The sequence below is a fragment of the Salarias fasciatus genome, chromosome 20 (genome assembly GCF_902148845.1).
Source record: "Salarias fasciatus chromosome 20, fSalaFa1.1, whole genome shotgun sequence".
NCBI classification, from domain to species: domain Eukaryota; kingdom Metazoa; phylum Chordata; class Actinopteri; order Blenniiformes; family Blenniidae; genus Salarias; species Salarias fasciatus.
The window spans coordinates 13,798,997-13,818,812 of NC_043764.1; the positions used below are offsets into that span (position 1 = coordinate 13,798,997).

A 19,816-nucleotide genomic window follows, 5' to 3' on the forward strand; every position below is an offset into this window, starting at 1 on the left:
AACAGGGAATTAGTTGATTAGGCCAACGGTGGTTAACAAAGAAAGAAATATGAGAGCGAGGGTTAAGCCAATCAACTTTGAGCTGAAATGTTTTGGCTCTCATTCAAATATCTAAAACACACAGATCTTATTATAAAAGCTTTTGATTGTTACATCACTGTACACCATAGTGCTATGAGGCGCTCGCCAACGCGTGCTCTTTGAGGTATTCTCGCTCCGATACCGCACCCTGAGCTGGCACTAATATTTTTCAATTAAAAGAAACTTGCCTAAAAGGCAGTATTCTATTACATAATTAGACAGAGCAGCGTTTTCAGAAGTGTAGTTACAAATGCACTGAGGGGATCTCGGCATTTGAACAAATATCTAGCGCTGTAGGGGAGCTTGCCGACCAATTAACAGCTAATAACTTACTGGGAAGCCAGATAAAAAGAGGAAAAAATGTTCCCCAAAGTGTCAATTACAAAATCATTTTTCCTCCGATTCCTGCTCTTGTGAAAGCATTGCGAGCTAAAAGGCCTTTTTAACAGGGTGCCGAGATGGCAAATTGTCCATTCTCTCTCTCTTTCCCTTTTTTTTATAGTTTTACACGTTGGAGTCACACAGAGAAATTTCAGCCACAGCAGCAGGACTATTCAGCTCTGAAAGTATTAGTGTGTGTGTGTGTGTGTGAGTCTCTCTATTGCGAGCGCGGCTGGTCTGAGAGGAGGCAGCCAGACAGGTGCGGGGACGAGAGGGAAATGAAGGGGGATTCAATCAAATTCATGTTCATTAAAATCAGAGGACACCACAAAAAATTAGAAAGATGCTGACAAATCAAAGGGTCTCAGTACCTGAATTACCATAGTCATTTACTTATTAAAGCCAGGATGCTTCCTGTCAATCAAGAGCCATCACATTCTCCATTTGCGGCGGAAAGCCGCCGTAATTGCTTCTCATACTAATCAACACAACTTGTGTAATTATGCCTTGAAAGTGACATTGGAGGCTGAGAGCGATGTGAGCAGTCTTGACAGCGGAGACATCTCAGATTCATCGGGAGATTTCCAGCCTCGCTGCGAGGAGACAAGCCACTCTCCGACCAAGTTACTCAGTCGAGCAGTTTACAACCATAAACACAAAGAAAAGACGATAAATCAAGCTGAAGTAATTACAAAGCAGAATGGAGAGTATAAAGGAAGCTCGGCTCAATAAGACCACTTTCCCAAGTATATTGAGGCAAAATGACTGTGCCGTAATTAAACTGGTGTCGTATTTCTATCATCTCTTCAGTAAACACATTGTGACAGTTCACTAAATTGTGGGAGAATAGGAAATTACAGCTCTGTTACTTGACTGTTTACATTAATACACTTGCTGAGACAAAAACCTTCCAGATACAGAACAGAGTATTCATTAAATCTCCTTGAATTCGGCTTAACCACAGACTATATATACACGTCTCCAACATGAACTTTGCTTAAAAAACTAGTCGTAGCCTTGGAAATCTCGCCAAACCATATTCCCAGGCTGCATCTGTCACACCGCGGCCGGGCTGAGAAGGTCAGGCTGAGGTCAAATCAAGAGTCGTCGCACAATAGGGCACAAAACTCCAACTACATGAAATGCGTGTATTACTGACGCCCACTTCTTTATCTTACAGTGAACTAAACGAATCTGACAGCTGGTATAGAGGGGGATTTTTTTATTTTTTTGAGAAATGAACATAAACTCAATGCTATGACTGGGTGGGTAATGCAGATCATGTCTGGCTCGGCGCACCAGGCAGAAACCACAAAGTAAAGATCATTCATAAAATGGGCTGGACTCATCTGTGTTCATCCGTTTCAAAGATGTGGGTTGAACAGTCACAAAAAAAAAAAAAAAAAAAAAAAAAAGGCCACCAACATCAAAAAAGACTCAACTGATATATCTGGCTTACTGTGAAAGCAATAAGTGTAATGATTTCATCTGCAAACAGATGAGGGATTTATCACTCGTAAAAAGTTCAAACGGCAGAAAAACCAAAGTCTCCCTCTGCGTCATTCCTCGCTCGCGACCTCCAAACTTCAGTACATGTTGACGACAAAGCATGAAAATTCTCTTTTTGTGGTGAAATATGAGAAAAACACATAGATTTACCAGCATAGAAAAACGGGGGCTTTTACAGGAAAAGCCGCTATGATTCAGCCCTCTGCATTCAACTGTAATGAGTCAAAAAGTGTGACCTGCACTTAAACAAGAAGTCACAGCCAGGAGCTGTAAACTCATCCCCCCCTCATCCAAGCCAGCAACGTCGGCAGGACCTGGAAGATGTGCTCCGAGCATGCACGATAAATCTGACGTGAAATCATAATCATAAAAGCAATTAGCTGACCCTGCGCCACTCGTCCTTGGACATGACAGTGAGAATTCATACGGAGTCCTCTAAGGAGGCTGGCTGCCGGGCTGGGCGAGGAGGGGAAAAAGTGCAACACAGCAACAATAAAACAGAGGGCCCTTCCTGTGTCATTAACCACCGAAACAAACAGCGCATGATGCACTGCGAGGGATGTGAAACCAAGAATCGGGCCTTCGTGCTTTTCAAAATGGGAAAAAACTTCATTGAAACAATCTGGCGTGCTGCTGTTTCCGGCGCCGCGGCAATCCTGCGTCCTCCGCGAGCGTCACGCAGCAGCAGTCCTCAGTAACAAGACTCACAACTCGACTGTACAAAAAAAAAAAAAATAGTGAGAAAGATGCTTTTTGATTGAGACATCTGCAGCGTATGCGACAGGACGCAGGCTCTGCTGACTTTGAGGTGGCAGGAAATCAGATTTATTCAAAGTTTCTCTTTCAAGGACTGCATCACGATTTCAATACACACACACGTTCGCGCACACACACTCTTTAAATTTCTCACCATCACTTCCCACTCAGTAATTACAGCAAGGCCGAACTAGTGGCTGCCACCTAGTGACCGTCTTTCCCAATAATCATGAAATATCTCTATGGCTCGCGCCCCCACTCGTACCATAACTCTCCTTTACTGCAGACAGCTCCAATAAAGGATTACAATTACAATTAAAGTAATGAGCAAAGAGGAAAAAAGGAAATTCTCAGAGAAGGTTCCCTTGACTAACTAAATGGTAGCCTAGTTTCTTGACAGAATGGAGTTACCATACCAGACTCATTACAGGCTCCCATTTCTGAGTCTGCCCCAATAATTAATTTGGAGCATGTTGAAACCTGGAGTTTTAAAAAATTAAAATAATGGTTTTAAAAGTGATGAATGTGAAATGAATTGAAATATGAATTATCAAATAAGAGATTAACTTCTTGTTATTCTTGCTTTATGGTGGCTAAAGTGTAAAGGGGTGCAATCGCTTAGAATCCAGTGAATTTTCAAGGAAAATATGTGCAAATGGTAAAATCCTGTGAAGTTACACACATATGCGCACACACACACACACATTCTCCAGGGAGAGAGTAATTGAAGACCAAAGAAATGACACAGTCGAGACCCGAGATCGACCTCTGACTTCCTGGTATCCTCACTGTCATACACTTGTGTTACACCCACATGTAAGCAAGGAGAGAAATCTCTTTTCAGAGCGAACATATGAGCAACATCTGCTTTGCATGTGCCTCGCAGAGCTCTGCGAAAAGCCATCAGAGAGGTGAAATGAGGGGAAACCAAGGCGCAGAGTGACAGAAGTGGACAGCTGCAGCGCTCTGCGTCTCTCTGCTGCACCGGTTCGCGTCGGCCCGTCGTCTGCCATCCGGCCAGGCCCTGCATTTAACACACTGATCCTTCATTCCCTCTCTACAGCGAGATGGCGATTGCAGCGGGGCTACGGAAATTTGGAGACTGCTGAGCCAAAACAGATCACTTCAAAGCAGCTTATTTAACGCTTGCTAAATTTTTCATCACAGTCGCTTAATATCCTGGGGAAGGAGAGCTTTTGAAGTTGCTGCGAGACTGAGGATGTTCTTCTTACAATTCTTTTTCCCCTCCCTCTGCTGTACTAAATTCCCCAAACCTAAACACTCAACACACACCCAGTTCACACTATCTCGAACTGTGCAAAAGGGTACAGAGGCAGCTCCTGCCCTCATAAAACACACTCGGGGCCGGTGGATCTCCTCACAGCAAAAAAAAACAAAAACACATTTAATCCGAGCGGAGACACTAAAGTAGAACTTTTTTTGTTTTGAGCGCTGCTGAAGATCCCCTCCACAACCACGTCAGAATGTTTCTCATCAGTGCAAAAGCACACCTTTTTGTGTGTATATTTTGAAATATTTTATTATTTGGTAAAAATGGAATTAGATTTAAAAAGTTTTGACATCCAAAGAAGCCAACGATTATCTTGTGAAGCTTCTTAAATTTGACGTTCCATCGGCTTCCCTTGCCAGATTTGATGGTAAAACAATCAAATAACTTCAGTAAATAAAAACAGCTGCATTTTTCAACAGCTTTAACAGTTGCTTAATTAGCGGATCAACAACAAACAAACATTAAGACAGTCTCTACAAGACAATAGAGAAAGTGATTCCATCAATACATCATGTCTGTTTGATTTCTCTATTTTCTGTTATATATTCAAAATGGTTTTGAATATAAAGAAAAATACCTTTGGAATATCTAAACTAAAACTTCAATGTGAGAAAAAAAAAGTTAGTTTTACTTCACACACATCTGAGCAACTTCATATTCATTTCCCATTTTCCCTGCGTTTTCATTATGTGATCAGAGAGTGTGTGTATAAGTTGTTGTTGTCGCCATGTGTTTGGGTGGATTTAAAGACGCTGGCGACAGAGATGAGGGGGTGAGCACAGGAACTGCAGGGAGGGAGCGCCGAGACTACGGGGAAACACCGACGGAGGACTGGCAGGGGTAATGGCCGTGGCGGGGATGAGAGGACGGTGGGAGGAGGGGTGAGGGTGAGGATTACAGACAGAGCAAGCGAACGGCAGTGCCAGAGGCAACAGCAGCGGCTGGCAACGACTGGTATACCAGTCAACCATGGAACACAAATACACACACACACACACACACACACACACTCTCTCTCTCAAATGGTGGGTCCAGATCTGGCCCCTCTGGCCTGCATGGTGGCACAGGCTGTGGCTCCGGCCCCTGAGCTGGGCCATCTTGCCGCTGAGGAGAGCCCTTGCCGTGCAGTGTGCCAGGGCCCGCTGATCTGGGCGAGGTGAGTCAGAACCTGTTAACATGACTGGTGTCCCCAGTCTGACACACTGGCTTGTCTGACATGCACATGTGCACATAAACGTTACACAAACTCGTGCGTGCGTGTGTGTGTGTGTGCGCGAGTCTGCCCTCCCAACCCTGCCAGCACTCCCTTTCCTCTCATCCAGATAAAATCCTTTCAGACACAAATTTCAATTATTCACCTCATCCAAATAATGCCATGTGACAAGAATTATCCCTACTGTAATAATCCACTTAACTGGGAAAGAGCAGCTCATCAAAAAGAGAAAGGAGAAAAGGGGCTGGAAGTGAGGGTGGCGGTGGTGGGACTTGTCAGCCAGTCTCGAATCAGGACCCTCGTAACAAGAATTTCTTCCCTTTTTGAGGAGGCAGTCTTGAAGCGAACTGGGATGATGAAATTGAAGTAAATTGAAAGAAAGCCTGGGAGAATGCTCCCACAATCAATAACCCCAGGATTAAATTAGTCTTGGCATGAAGGGATGATGGGGGGAAGATGAAGAGTGAATGGTGGTGAATGACATTGAGACATGTAGGCTGAACAATGCAGCTCTCCTCCAACCTGGAAGCCGTGCCCATACAAGGACGGCGAGTGTACCTGGGATGCGTTTCACTGTACTTAACGAGAACACAACATTCCTGGTTATATCCATCACTGGGGCCACGAACATGATATTAACACATCCATGAAGACTTTACGAAAAACAGGTTGTGTTCATTATTGTCGAATGCTGCCTTTTATATATGGATTCGTCATCCTTCATTTAACCTGGAAAATCCAACAGAGTAAAACTTATGTTCCAAAAGGGCAATACTAGTTATACTAAGTAGAACAATAAAATGAAAACATTTTTTTTAAATAAGTAACTCAGAAATACAACAAAAAATAGTAATTTCCAAGCAGAAACCTCTTGTTCATCATCTTTGAAAGAGACCAACACACTCACTCAAATTTGTTTGCAGTCTGACAGGACAGAACACTGGACATGCACTTTGTGAATAGTAAATAAAAAAAATTTCATCCTGAGATGGTAGAGAATAAACTCCTGTGAAACTATTAACCATGTCAAAGAAGAAAACCCAGAATTTTCTTAGAAACTAAGATTAACCAGGGGCTGAGTCGGCAGGTGGATGAGGGGGTCCATGGCAGGTATATAGAAAACTCTGGAAGGTTTAAAGAAAAAAATAAAACTCTGAGATTAGTTATTACATGCAGGGCCTCAAAGAGGACAAAGTACAGATGGAACAACTTCAGATTGACGGTTAGATGGCAAGAACAAAGCTGTTTTAAAAACTTGAGTTCTTATTAAGTTTGCAAAGAAGCAAAGAAAACACTTCAGTTACTTCCTAATAAATGTTCAGATTGTGTTTGTGACATAGAGACACAAACTGAAAAAGTATGATATCAAAACAACAGTCAAATTGCAAATTATAAAAATACACCATCCAAAATCTCTCATATTCTACAAAGAATCAGAACATGAAGCAAACTCATTATGCTTAATGTGACTCATCTGCTAACTGGAAGCTTTCAACGTTGGATCTCTGTGGGGATTGCAATATCAAGTGATTGGACAAATAAAAGTCTTCCATCTAATGAAGCTCAAGGGAAGAAGTATCGAATGTATGCATGCGCATTTGGAAAGAATTTCCAGAGTTTGATTTTTCATAATGCTGCATACATTGATTTACAATCTGGACAGAAACTGCCACAAGTGAAACCTGCCTTGTGAGTGCTGAAGAGCTTGCATGTCCAGGAACATAAGCTCTGATATTAACCAAAAACATATTTTAACTGCATAAAAAGTCTTATTTATCACTCTTTTATTTTAAATCGCAGTTAAACAAACGCAATCAAATGTAACTCCAACCCAGCTGTCTTGAGTTTGATTTTTTTTTTTTTTTTTTTTTTTTAAACACGTTTTTGCATCGTGACGGTGGTCATTTAAATCAAATTCTTACCAGTCCTTCTCGGGGTCGAGCTGCCGCATCATCTCCAGGTGGAAAGTCCTGCTGACAAAATAAACAACATCTGTATTAGACTGCCATCTAGTGGAGCGCAGAGGAATGGTGGCCTGAGGATGGCAGAATTAAAAACCAACATGCACACCTTCAACATCCTGCCCCTCATTTGAATGTTCATCAGTTTTAATCATGTGCAAGTATGTAAAATCTTGTGATGTCATTTGGAATTCTGATAATTTATCATTTATGGCATCTATAACAACGAGTCTAACTAATTCTACTGATTCCCTTGAGGAAATTCCTTTTTCCACATTTATCCATCATCCACTGGACAGCCACTGATGGGGCTCACAGTGGTGACCTCTTAACTGTGAGATTCGAACTTGCAAACATCAGAGCCAAATTCCATGCCACCACCGTCCCCTAAGTTCTGTCATTCGAGATGAAAACCTAATATTTCTGACACATCCTGTGACGGCTGCCATAACTGTACCCAGTGAGTGGGTGAGCTGGGGCTGCAGAACGATGCTCAAGCAATGACCTGTCGGTGTGGGAAAATAACCAGCAAATGTCAGATCCCAAGTCAGCTTCTCCATAATCTAGGCCACCACTGCTCACAATGAAGGACACAAACTGGATGCAAGTTTATTGAAAATAGTACATATGTCAATGGTGCTATTGCAGCAGTTGATAAGTGTCAGCATGTGTGTGAAGAGTTGATTATTTACTTCAGAAATACTTTTCCATTGCTTCACTTGCTTTTGAGACATGCTGTTAGGTTAGTGCCAAGCATGAGAACTGAAAAGGATTGCGTGAGATCATAAGAAGGTGTCACAGAATCAAGTATAATATTGTTGTGGATGCAACAATAGTTTTTTTTAGACTCATGGAAAAGTTATTAATTGACTTTTCATGCAAAAGCTCCAGCTATATTTAGGGCTAGGTGAAATCTGTCGAATTGCAAAGGCATAAAGTAAAAAAACTGAAAGAGTATTTCAGCTGCCTAAGTTCAAATGGAGGAGCCTCAAAGCAGAGCTGTCAAATGTAAGGCCTACGGGCCAGAACTGGCCCAGAAAAGAGTCCAATCCAGCCCGCAGCATGAAATTTGCCCGCTGTGAGAAATTATAACATTAACTCCAATGTACTCGACCACCAGGTACCAGTTGTACCAGTCGTACACAGGGTACAACTCATCTTTCCACTTTAGAACTGTGTGCACATCAAAGATTGGTTATAGAATTTAACAAATTATTCTGATCATACTATAAACTGTCCTACTACATTTTTGAGTTCCAGCTGCATGTGGACAAATGTTTTATGCTTTGGAATATGTAAACTGAATAATAAACATCCACTGTGATCTGTAACTTATAAAGACTATGCTGAACTGAAGCATAATATTGCAAAACAGTTTTTATTCTAATTTCAGTTATGGAATGTTTTGTAAAAGAATACTTCATTAAATCCGATTATCTTAATGATATATTTATACCTTGCTGCAGTAAAACAAAGAGATTTAGACTTGTGGTTATTTCTGTACCAGCCCTCTTGAGATAAAATTGCGTTGTATGCGACATAAGATGAGTTTCACAACCCCTGCTCTAAAGTGTTTCCTGGACAGGACCAGCATTTGAAAGCAAAATAAACAAGTTCAGCAGAAGCAGGCTTGTGTGGACAGCAGTGACCTTTCCCCTCCACATATCAACAACTGCACACAATTACACAGAGACGAAGCTGCATGAGAAGGACGTGGCTAAATTTAGCCACGATTGCCTTGATATGCAAGCCATGTCGTTTGGGGCGACGTATGTTGAACCCAAAGCAGCAGAGGTGTCAACTTGTCCGCATGCGTTTGTTTTAGAAGCAACTTTTTTTAAAAGCTACATGGTTAGCCATGCTAACTAGCAAGCATGCTAAGCTCTGTTAGATGAGCAGCTGTGGACAACACTGAACGCAACTGCGGCATCTGACAGTTATGTACGTCGTACTCATGGCAGAGGAGTGTGTGTGTGGATCTGGACACCAACAGGAGCTGGTTATATTAGTGTTTGTACCTGTGTTTGTGAAGCAGGGGGCTCGGTGGATGCCATCTTCCTATCGAGGCTGTTCGACTGCTCCGTGCTCGATTGCTTCGTCTTCTCTTTCCTCTGACTTGTGCGCGTGCCTAAAACCACGTGGTTTATCTGTCAATGAGTAAAACCATAACTTTGTAAATAATTTTTTTATTTCACAGTATTTAAACAGGACTATTAAAAGGCACGACAGGGTGAGACAGGCTGGGTTTGGATATTCCATTAAAACACTGAGCAAAAATTACAATGATGATGATGATGATAAGAAAAAAAAAATTTGGGGATGATTGACTGGTTTATTGTACTGTCTTTTTAGCATAGGAATTGTGAATAAGATGGTTTGCCATTGAACAATATAGATGAATAGCAGTGCCATTAAATTACTGTAAGTAAAAACCTATATTATCAAACAGTATTTTGGGGAATTTGAAAAAAGAGAAGCTGTGAGAACTCTGCTCTCCTGAGCAGTTTCAATTTAGGAAGGTGCTGCTGACACATACACTGCTCTTTAAATGAGAGTAAAACACTTATTTGCTCAGAGGTTCCATTAAATCAAAAGATTTCTCTATTTTAGTGCTTTTATCTTAATAAAGCTTTTACTCTATTGTCTTTTAATATCTTTCTTAATCACTTTAATATACTTCACATCTCAATCGCTTGATTATAAGATCATTAATCAGTTTGATTGAATGTATTTCCATGTGAAGCACTGTCAATTGATTTGCCTTGCCTTGCTTTAAGATTAGGTTTCTTTCTCTGATTTGATAAGGAGGAAGCAAAGAAGCAACACTTGCTTGCTTAAAGCGTAAGTTTTGGAAATCATTGGCTCAACATCACAGTCCGGCCCAAACCTGTGACCTGCACAGGTAATGTAGAATATGTGACATGTCCATTGGTACCAATTTAGAGGTACCAATTAACCTCCAACATGGAAAAAAAACAACCACACACTGCCTGAAAGCAAATAAAAATTATTCTGTTTGCAAGACAAGACTCAACCAGTAACACTACCATGCAACCACCATGGGTCACTTTTATGCATGGTTTAAAAAGATTGTGTTAGAGATAATTGACCAGTCAGACCACCACTTTGCAGATGTTAAATGAAAACAATAACTTTATATCACTGACTTGTATTTTATTTTTTGTTGTTTGACTTTTACACATTGCAAAGCATACAATTATTTGGAATATGCAAACAGACAACATTGACTTTAACTGTTCAGGTCATTACAGTAAGAGGAACTCAAGGTACACAGAGAAAATCTACATTTACAGAGGGAAAAAATACCAATTCCATGCAAAAGGACCCCTGAGCTCTGAATGGAACCTGAGAGATCTTCACACTACACCACCATGTGACCCTCAGAATTTGAACAATATAAAACAACTGCTATTTTTCCCAAAAGATCATTGCATGAAATTACAATCTTTACAGTCACTTCAGAATAAATTCTAATGAAGTTGAGAGTGCTACAGTTATATTGATCTTTGATGTCATATCTTTGGAACTTCCTAGTCAATTGTCTTTTAAAACATTTGTGTTTCATCATAGGGTCTTCTTGCCCCTATATTAAACCTGAAATTAATAAATGGCTATGATATATTGAATTTCTTACATTCTCTTTGACAACAGAAAAATATGAAAGTTTTTTTCATGGATACAGATATTGCCCTGTATTCAAGGTTCATTTGGAAAAATCGTAAACAATCAAATTAATTGATCAATGTTATACAAAAAATACTTTTTTTTTTAACCTTGAAGTGATGTTTATTTTATACAATACTGTGTTTCTGAATGCTGCTTTTCTGGGCAAAATAATTTCAGTTCTAAAGTCCAGTCATGAAAAATACACATAAAGATTTACAGAAAAATTGAGTTATTGTGGCATCGTGACTAATCTGAGAGTTATTCCAGCAGTAGATCTTCCTTTTATTCATTTAATAACTCAACCTCACAGCATGAAGCTCTAAGACAATACTGTCAATCAAGACAAATGTGATGGATACATCCCAATAGAAGATGTATTAACTTACTGATGGAGCATCAATTTCCTTAATCACTGCCAAGTGACACATAAAAAGAGGTGAAATTTGATACTGAGAGCTCCCAATGTCTTATGGAAAGAAATTGCTGTTTTATTTCCCAAGAGAAGAATGACAGTGCTGTGAACGCTTCATTGTCACACTTTTTGGATCCACTTCCAACAATTATTACATGAATTGCTTCATAGAAGTGTGCGCTGGTGGAGATCACCATCTCTGTTATTTGAAAAAAGAAAAAGAAGAAAGAGAAAGTTGTCCACTGATTGTAAATTTTATTGGATGAAATTGTGTTACATGAAAACATGATGGCAGTGGTGAGCACTCTGACCTCACGGCATTAAATTTCATGTCCCATTCTAGGTTTGGGGGCCTTTGTATGGATTGGAATAATGTTTGGGAGATTGGGAAACACTGCATTAGATAATTCTGACCCAACAGATAAGTGCATCACATTCAGTCTCATGAATGCACAAAATTATTTAAAAATAAGCTTGGTTTTGCCTCCTCAGGAGTCCAGCTGAGTTACGAAGCATGAAGTTTGTACAGAAATATGGAACTTATTTGGGCAATGTACCCCAACCAGAGTGGTCTATGTCCATAGATTTACGTCAGTTAAAATAGAAATGCCATCTCCAGTTACAAATGATTTTTTTTTTTTTTGTCATTCAAAGCTATATTTGAATAATTTTAGATTAATGTCTCAATTTCTGTTACTTCATTTCAAAAGGGAGTATCTATTTTCCACAGCCGCTTATGTCATAATCTAATTAGCATATCTGCTCATTTGCATATCTGGGTCAAATTAAAGGAGGACGTCATTTAAAATTGATACATTGTTGCAAACTTCTGTCAGGAACGTTCCAAATGACGTCATCGCACATAATGAAGGAACCATCTGGGCGTGAAGTGCATCACATGACGTGTAAGAGTCCTGATCATTCAGAGGTTGCTTTTAAATGGAAGTACAGAAATCTATTTGCATACATCTATTGTGTTTTATTATTCTTTTACAAATGTAGGAATGCTATCTACAGTTGCAGATCCAATTTGATTGACATCTTAATTTTCGACTTAATTTTATAATAAATAGACAGAGCGAGGGATCCAAATTATTTGACATTGGACATTTTTAAGGTTTTATTAAAGTAGCTTTTTGAATAAGCAACTACTAATTACTTTTTAAAGTACGGTAACTTGCCCATGTTCATTACAAATAATATTTCTGTCATATATTATTCCGCTCAGTCATTAAACTACCAATCCCAGAGTTCATAGCGGCGCGGTAGCACTTCCGTATTTTCAGTGAGGGAGTGAGAGAGTAGTCGAGATCTGTGTTCGCAGTGTTTTTATTCAAAGAAAGACCACATATTTCTCTCATAAGCCTCACCATGGTAGATAGAAAACCCTGTAAGGTGTGTAATTTCACACGGCAGAAATCTTACGGCCTGGTTGTTCCCTCTCTGGATGAGCTCAAGCAGAAAGGTGAGTTGTCATGGCACTAACTTCTACTTGTGAGAACACTGGGCTGCATTTTCAGGCTTGCGACTGAAACTGTGATTTATATAGAGGGATTTCAGGGCTCATTATTTAAAAAAACACGTTGGTTTCAATTCACAACCTGAGCTGGTTTATCTGTCGCCATCACCAGCAGCCTCTCCACTGTTATCGTGTTCAAACTTGCAGCAGCTGAACATGAAAAGACTCATTCTTTGGATAGTTGTCATCAGGCGTTCCCCAGATCACTGCTGCCAACCCTGAGCTGTCTGAGCACGAAACATGTGTGTTATAGCTAAATGAATATCTATTTCAGAGGTTGAAAGAGTATTGATCACATCTCGTGAAGTAGAACTGCTCAGTTTAAAGTAGTAGTTCTTTTCTCAAATCTACCATTACTTTTAACCTATTGATTGTTTTGTCACCGTTGTCAATAAATGGTATTTGATTCATTCAAGTTATCTGTCAGACTATAGATTCTTTAATGCTATAATGGTTTGTACACAAATGTAGATGTCAAGCAGATACTTACATGTTATTGGCTCAAAAGATTCAGATCAGTTTGTGTAAAACTACATACTTTTAAAAAAAAACTTTTTATTTATGAACAGTTTTTATCATTTATGAAACACAAACATATTAGGTTCAAGGATGGTTACTTTGAAGCAGAATATTTGCAATTTGAATACACATTTCACATTAATACAAGCTATTGTTGAGTGCTGTCACAGTTTGTGAAGTCCAGCCATTTTTTCCAGCATCTTCTTCCTAATTCCTTTTGGAACCGCAAGAAGTAGGTCATGCATTCCATAAATTGCATATTTTCTATTATGGCGGTAAAAATGTGGGGGGTTATTTATGTAGCCAACATTTTGTGACAGCTTTTTTGGCTGCCGCCAAGAAGATTTTCAAAAGATAAACATCATCTGTAGCCAGATCGTCCAGAAGGCGTCCATCCAAGACACAAGGTGGATGTTGTGATCAACACATCACCTGCATATAAGCACACTTAATATTCCTCCTCTCAAATTTAAATACCCATCAGTGCAGAGTAAAACTACATACTTGAACAATACTTATATAAGTACAAGTATAACGCTATCATATCAGATCCTTCTGCAAATAGGTCACTGGTGTGGGTTCATCAGCAAACATGCAACCCCCATCTGCTCAGAGAGCATCAACAAGAAGCATCCAGCGTGAAAATGCCCAATCAAACATAAAGATCACATGATACATGAAACAGGACAATCACTCAACCGCAGTAAAGCTAATAACAACCACTCAGGTCGAAGAGCCGCTGACGTATTTGCTTGCTGCACTTGACGAGTTTGAGTTTCAGCCGCGTGTTTGTTTTTTTTGTTGTTGTAGTGACTGTATGGAATTCAGAGTGTAAACATTTTCTGCGTTTCTCCTCCAGGGTGTGAGTTTCTTGGGTACAACCCCAGCAGTCCAGTCACGCTGGTTCTCGACAACGATGGGACAATAGTAGAAGATGAATCCTACTTTCTCTGTTTACCCACAAATACTAAGTTCATGCTGTTGCAAGAAAAAGAGACGTGGTCTCCAGCTCGAACGTGTAAGCAGATCATTTCTCCTCCGTCTGTGTCTCATCTCTAATCCAGACTGATTCCTGTCAGTAAAAAAAAAAGGATGAAATTCATTTTCCATGGCTCTGTTATTTTTTGCTGTAGTTGAAGGTGGCACAGTTTGGATGGCCAGGGATTCTATGATGCTGGAGTCGGACGCTGTGGATACCTCAAGTACCGCCTCACCCTTTTGGTACCTGGCCCAGCAGCTGAAGCAGGACCTGGCCAGCATCATCCTCATGTCTGAGGCGGACCTTCAGGTACCACCGTCGTCCCTCTGTTTAAAAACAATATGTGATTGTTGATTGAGAGACATGCTCTGTGCGTAGATGTTTTTTTTTTTTTTCTTCCATTAGTTTAGCCTGGGTTTATTCTTAATGTTGGAATTATCAGCAGTCTGATTTCACTGTGAGAATATCCAGGTCCAATTCCAGGAACTTTGTGAAGTTTACATGTTGCTCTCGTGTGTATGTTTTGTTTTCGAACCCTGAATTTCTCTGAAAACCCAAAGATATGCTTGTCAGTTTAATTCAAAACTGCCCATGGATTTGAGATTGTTTGACTCCTTTGTCTTCAGTCAGCTGAGACAGGCTCTGACTGTCAGAACCGTAACATGCATCAAGTTGGTATAGAAATGGAATAGATGGCAGTTCGTGTTGTGTATACACTATACACAGCTTTGCGCAGGAGTATGAATCCAGTGTTTGGAAATCCACCTCTTGTATAAGTTGTATCGCCTGTTATTCCAGAGCCTCGTGGATGCCCCGTGTCCAGAACTGGCATCCGCTCTGGGCTTCCCAGAGAAGAAGGCCGCGGACCTCCAGGAGACGCTGCAGAGTGTCTTAGATCGACGGGAGGAGGAGAGGCAGTCCAGGGAGCTGCTGCAGCTCTACATCAACGCTGTGTTGAAAGAGGAGAGACAACAGGAAGAGGTCAACCAGCTCACCCAGTCAGGTGCGGCCGTGTTATAATGTAGTGTTTGTAAAGTTCAGCATTTACCAACAATCTTTATGGTTTAAGTCTTGACTTTTCTTAAATTAAAAAGTCATAATTTTCTCTGTGAGCTTACTGGTTTAAAACCCTCTTCGGCAACTGAATGACACAGTGCTCTCAGTTCTCAGTGAAAATCGGCTACAATTATGAGAAATGCTGCTGTGATTCTATCACATATGTGATCACCCACTAGTGTGTAAATAGAAATTCCCATGTAGTCATAAAACTGCTAACATACAAGAGTGTTATATATCTTATTTTGTGATAGTATCTTTAATTTGTTTCACATTTAGTTTAATGAACATTAAAAAAAAATCAAAATACTGATTGTATAATATATGTATATAATGCTGTGTATACTGTTTGTTCTCACAATACTGAGAAAGTCTCTGTGGAATCTGTGAGTTTCACATCAGCAGAGTTCCTCTGTCATAAAAAAGCCCCAATCAATCACTTATCAATAAAAACCAAAGAAATGACGCATATGATTTTATATGGTAAAGACAAAAAATTGTTGTTCACGAAACAAACTTCAGTGAGTTTGAGCTAAATCAGCATGCAGTAAAATAAATACAGAAATAAAAAAATGAATCTATTTAATTCATCATAGAAATAAAAACAAGTTCAAAACAATACAGAATGATTGAAAGGGAGCAGAAGAATAAAGAAGAGAAAATAAAGAGCAAACGGCAAACACCAGAAAACTATTTTCATTGAACATGTTGAACAAACAGTAAGCAAAATGAAGTCCTGCACAGCCACTCTCGCTCTTATCAGTTTTATTTCGTACAATTCAGTAGCATTATTTCACAGCTGTCCTCTGATTTTTAAGGGAAGAGTTGCACTGGTGTCTTTCGGTCACTAGGTGGAACCGTTGCTGCTGTTGAATCGTCTCCGTCTCACAGCGACAAACCTTTTCAGGCATAAACTGACCCTGAGAGAAAACCTGCATTAACGTTTCAGGAGCCGGAGCAGCGGACATGCTGGACGCCACAGAGGTGGACTCAGCATCTGGATTCATGCCAAGGACACTGATGGTCCTGAAAGGCAAAACAAGCCCCGAGACCAGGCTTTCCACTGAGGATCTGCAGGTAATCTGCACCAAAACTACACCCCAACTTCCACTCCATAGTTGTAAATTCCTCGAAAAATGCAATCTTTTTACAAAAAATGGAAAACTTCATATCAGATTTAGACGCAGCCGAGCAGAGTGTTTATATTGCTATGTCACAGTGAGGTGTGGCAACTCTTCTGTCCTGTGGGGCATCCTGAGACGTCATCATATTCTTACATCACTCCTCGTGACGCAAAGCTAATGATAACCTGACCCACAACATCAACAAATGGCTCTAAAAATGTTACGGCGAGTGCAAAAACCCAAGAGCGATGACACACACAAACCTCATCAGTGACCCAGTTCGGAGATAGGAACATGGAGTGAATGTAAAATCCAAGCATAACTTTTGGTTCACCCTTATTTCAACAGATGCTTGGTTTCAGCATTCTCTGAAACAGAGAAAAAAAAAACAAGAAATACTGCACATGCATCTCATAAATTTGATTAACTATAGAATCTCTACGCTATTGCACCTCATGTTACCTTTCAGGCGGTTGTGACAAAAGGGGTGGAGGCCATGGAGCGAGTGCTGGGCTGGGACAAAGCCAGGACCTCCACGCTGGTGCGGGCCTGCGAGGCCGAGCTGGAAGCGCGTCTGCAGAGGATTCAGGCCGTGCAGTCCATCAGGAGCAGCGCACAGCCGGACAGCAGCCAGCAGCCCGGCGAGGAAAGCGGGGAGGGGGGCGTGGAAGCGCCGGCTCAGGGTAGCGACTAGGCCGAGGCGTCACCTGAGCAGAGACTGATAAGGACGCACGTGGCCTCCCTCAGGGTCAGCAAAATGGGATTTACTTCTTGTTACTGATGGTGTCTCTAATGCTGGAATACATGAATGCTAAAGATGTTGACATTTGGATCATTTTGTAAAACCTCTCTGGATTTATTGGCCTCCAGAGGAAATCGGGGTGAATTTTCACAGTCATATTTATCAAAGACATGGCGATATTAACCTCTGGCATCTACTTTTTGTTGACTGTTGACTTGTTTTGGTGAGCCAGAATGACTACAGATAAACATATCCACTTAAAAAAATCAAAACTGTGGTGTAACATCATGTGAAAGAGCAATTTCTTTAGTGATTCCTGACATGAAATGTCAGGAATCACTCGGCTTTTAGACACGAGCTTTGGTTTGATCAAACTTAACTTCATCACAGTCCAAGACTGTGTTGCTTAATAGTTAAAGCAGAATACAAAGCACAAAAATACACAATCTGTCCTCTACACTCACTTTATTCTATGAAAGGTCACAAGGTGTTGGAGCCGTTCCCAGCTAACTGGATACACCCTGGACAGGCTGCCAGTCCATCACAGGGCAAACACACACACATTCACACCTAGGGGGAATTTAAAGGATAAGTTCGGTTTAAACAGTTTTCACGTTGTTTATAGAACGAAGCAGAAGAATGTACTCACCCAGAAGGCTTTTCTGATCCGATAAGTGGTTCGGGAGAAATTTAGATCCAAAGTCGAGCTGCAGACCTCCGTATACTGTTAGCCAATGGGGCATGTGTGGCGCCGGCTCCCAAAATGGCTTTAATCGTCCAAAAACTCATTTGTTTCACCAATATTTCCTCATGGTCCACTCACGCCTCTCCCCCACGACAGCCCGGTGTCGCAAAATACATACTGTTGCGGTTTTACAGATCTCTGAAGTGAATACGGTGATTTGGATGTAAACCGAAGTACATTCACCAAGCGACACAGTAGGTGGCCCTGTGCACCTTAGTTGTTGGTCGCCATCCGCTCCAAAGAAGAAGATCTCTGAACTGCAAACATCTTCTTCTGAGTATATTGTTCTACTTCGTTCCATAAACAACGTGAAAACTGTTTAAACTAAACTTATCCTTTAAGTTCACCAATTAACCTCACTTTCAATGCAATCAGTCTTAATTAACTACAATCAGCATCTCCAAATCTCCATCTCCATCGTCCAAAGGTTTTGAACAAGATTATTTAATATAATTGAGTTCCATTTTTAGTATTCTTTTTCCATTAAACACAGCCAGTTTGGATGGGCAATTGTACAAATCTAGATGAAACTCATCAATGTGGAGCAGAATAAATATAGTTGTTTGTGCTGCAGTTAATTTACGTTTGCTTCAGGTTGATCCTGTGCTTTTCCGCCAGCTCTTTGCTGTCATCAAGCAGTTTCCTGGCTAATGAAAAAGTATTTAGAAATTGCCTTTTCGCACATGAGTCATTGTCATTTTCATTTTCCTTTTTTTTTTTTTTTTTTTTTTTGACATTTTAAAATAAATGTGCATGCGAGTGTGAAAATTTGAAATTAACAGATGAGAAATGAACCATTATGAGTGCAGAGATTGTCTGTCCTGATCCCGACAGCAAAGGAAAACGTACAAGCCTCACACTGTCACATTTTTCAGAGACGTATTCTGACTTATACTTTATACAAAAGCTAACTTCTTGTAGGTAACGATCGCAATATTTCACTGACTTTCACAGAATATTTTATCATTCAAACAGTTGTACAATTAATACTGAGACGGGATGAGATGAATGTCTCTGTAAGTGCAAGCCTGGCTGAACACATTACAGCCAACATTATGGGTCGGAGTGACAGATATATTACTGGATGAGCGCTCCTTAAGACGGACTATTATATAGTATTGTGGAAGTGAGGTATCAGTCTGGTGGCTGTGTGATGTAAGGCCGCGCAGGTCTGTGTGACTCACGGTGCAGATAGCCCTTCTAAAGCCTGTCATCCCGTCCGTCTCTGAACAATGAACACAAATGATGAACCTGAAATCGTGCAAAAGGTCTTTCTTTTGTGTTGCGGTGAGATTGAGATGTCACTGCCTGCTTGTACTTTACTATTAGGGAAGAGTGCAGCGATCCCACAGACCTCATAATTACTCATTATTGTGTCTGTGTACAACACAAAATCTGGAGCTACAGTATTACACAGTTTCACCAGGATTTTTATATTAAACTTTTATGGGAACTGTGCTGTGCAGTTTTCCCAAAACATTCCATTTGTTGTATTTAAGTTTTTGATAAAGACTTGTAAATGGCACTACAATATGTCGTATTTTGACTTTTGATAAGGGATTTTTTTTTTAATAAATGAGTCCTCAGTATCCTTATTGTCCTACGTTTTTATTACTTGCGTATTTTCACATTCTCTGAGAGAAAAATTTCACTTTGAAAAAGCACAAGTTGCGGATTTTGTTGGACATTGGTTCTCAACGTGTGTTTTCTGCTGCTCCTGGAACAATCCCAGGGTCACAGGGATGACTTCCTCCAGTATTGATCATTTACTTTAGTTAAAAAAAAAAAAAAAAAAATCTTGATAATGAGAGAGAAATTTTTGATTTATGATACTGAAACTC

The 19,816-nt window shown here is 40.3% G+C and overlaps 2 protein-coding genes across 4 annotated transcripts in view; one reads left to right on the forward strand and one right to left on the reverse strand.

Moving 5' to 3' along the window:
- Nucleotides 1–9,290, reverse strand: part of pex14 (peroxisomal biogenesis factor 14) — a 43,736-nt gene extending 34,446 nt beyond the window's left edge. For 2 of the 3 annotated variants that reach the window (XM_030118657.1, XM_030118654.1), the window contains exons 1-2: nt 9,211–9,290; nt 7,154–7,204 (exon numbers count right to left, since the gene is read on the reverse strand). In XM_030118657.1, coding sequence (XP_029974517.1) covers nt 7,154–7,204; nt 9,211–9,246 — 87 coding nt within the window. In that variant the 5' untranslated portion in view covers nt 9,247–9,290. The remainder of the gene's footprint in view (nt 1–7,153; nt 7,205–9,210) is intronic. The other variant, XM_030118656.1, reaches the window with a different exon arrangement.
- A 3,281-nt stretch (nt 9,291–12,571) lies between these two features.
- Nucleotides 12,572–17,863, forward strand: dffa (DNA fragmentation factor, alpha polypeptide). Its single transcript, XM_030118862.1, has 6 exons — nt 12,572–12,756; nt 14,189–14,347; nt 14,463–14,617; nt 15,107–15,311; nt 16,314–16,441; nt 16,958–17,863. Exons 1-6 carry the CDS (start codon nt 12,663–12,665, stop codon nt 17,180–17,182), a joined length of 966 nt encoding a protein of 321 aa, XP_029974722.1. The 5' UTR covers nt 12,572–12,662; the 3' UTR covers nt 17,183–17,863.
- The last annotated feature ends 1,953 nt before the right edge of the window (nt 17,864–19,816 follow it).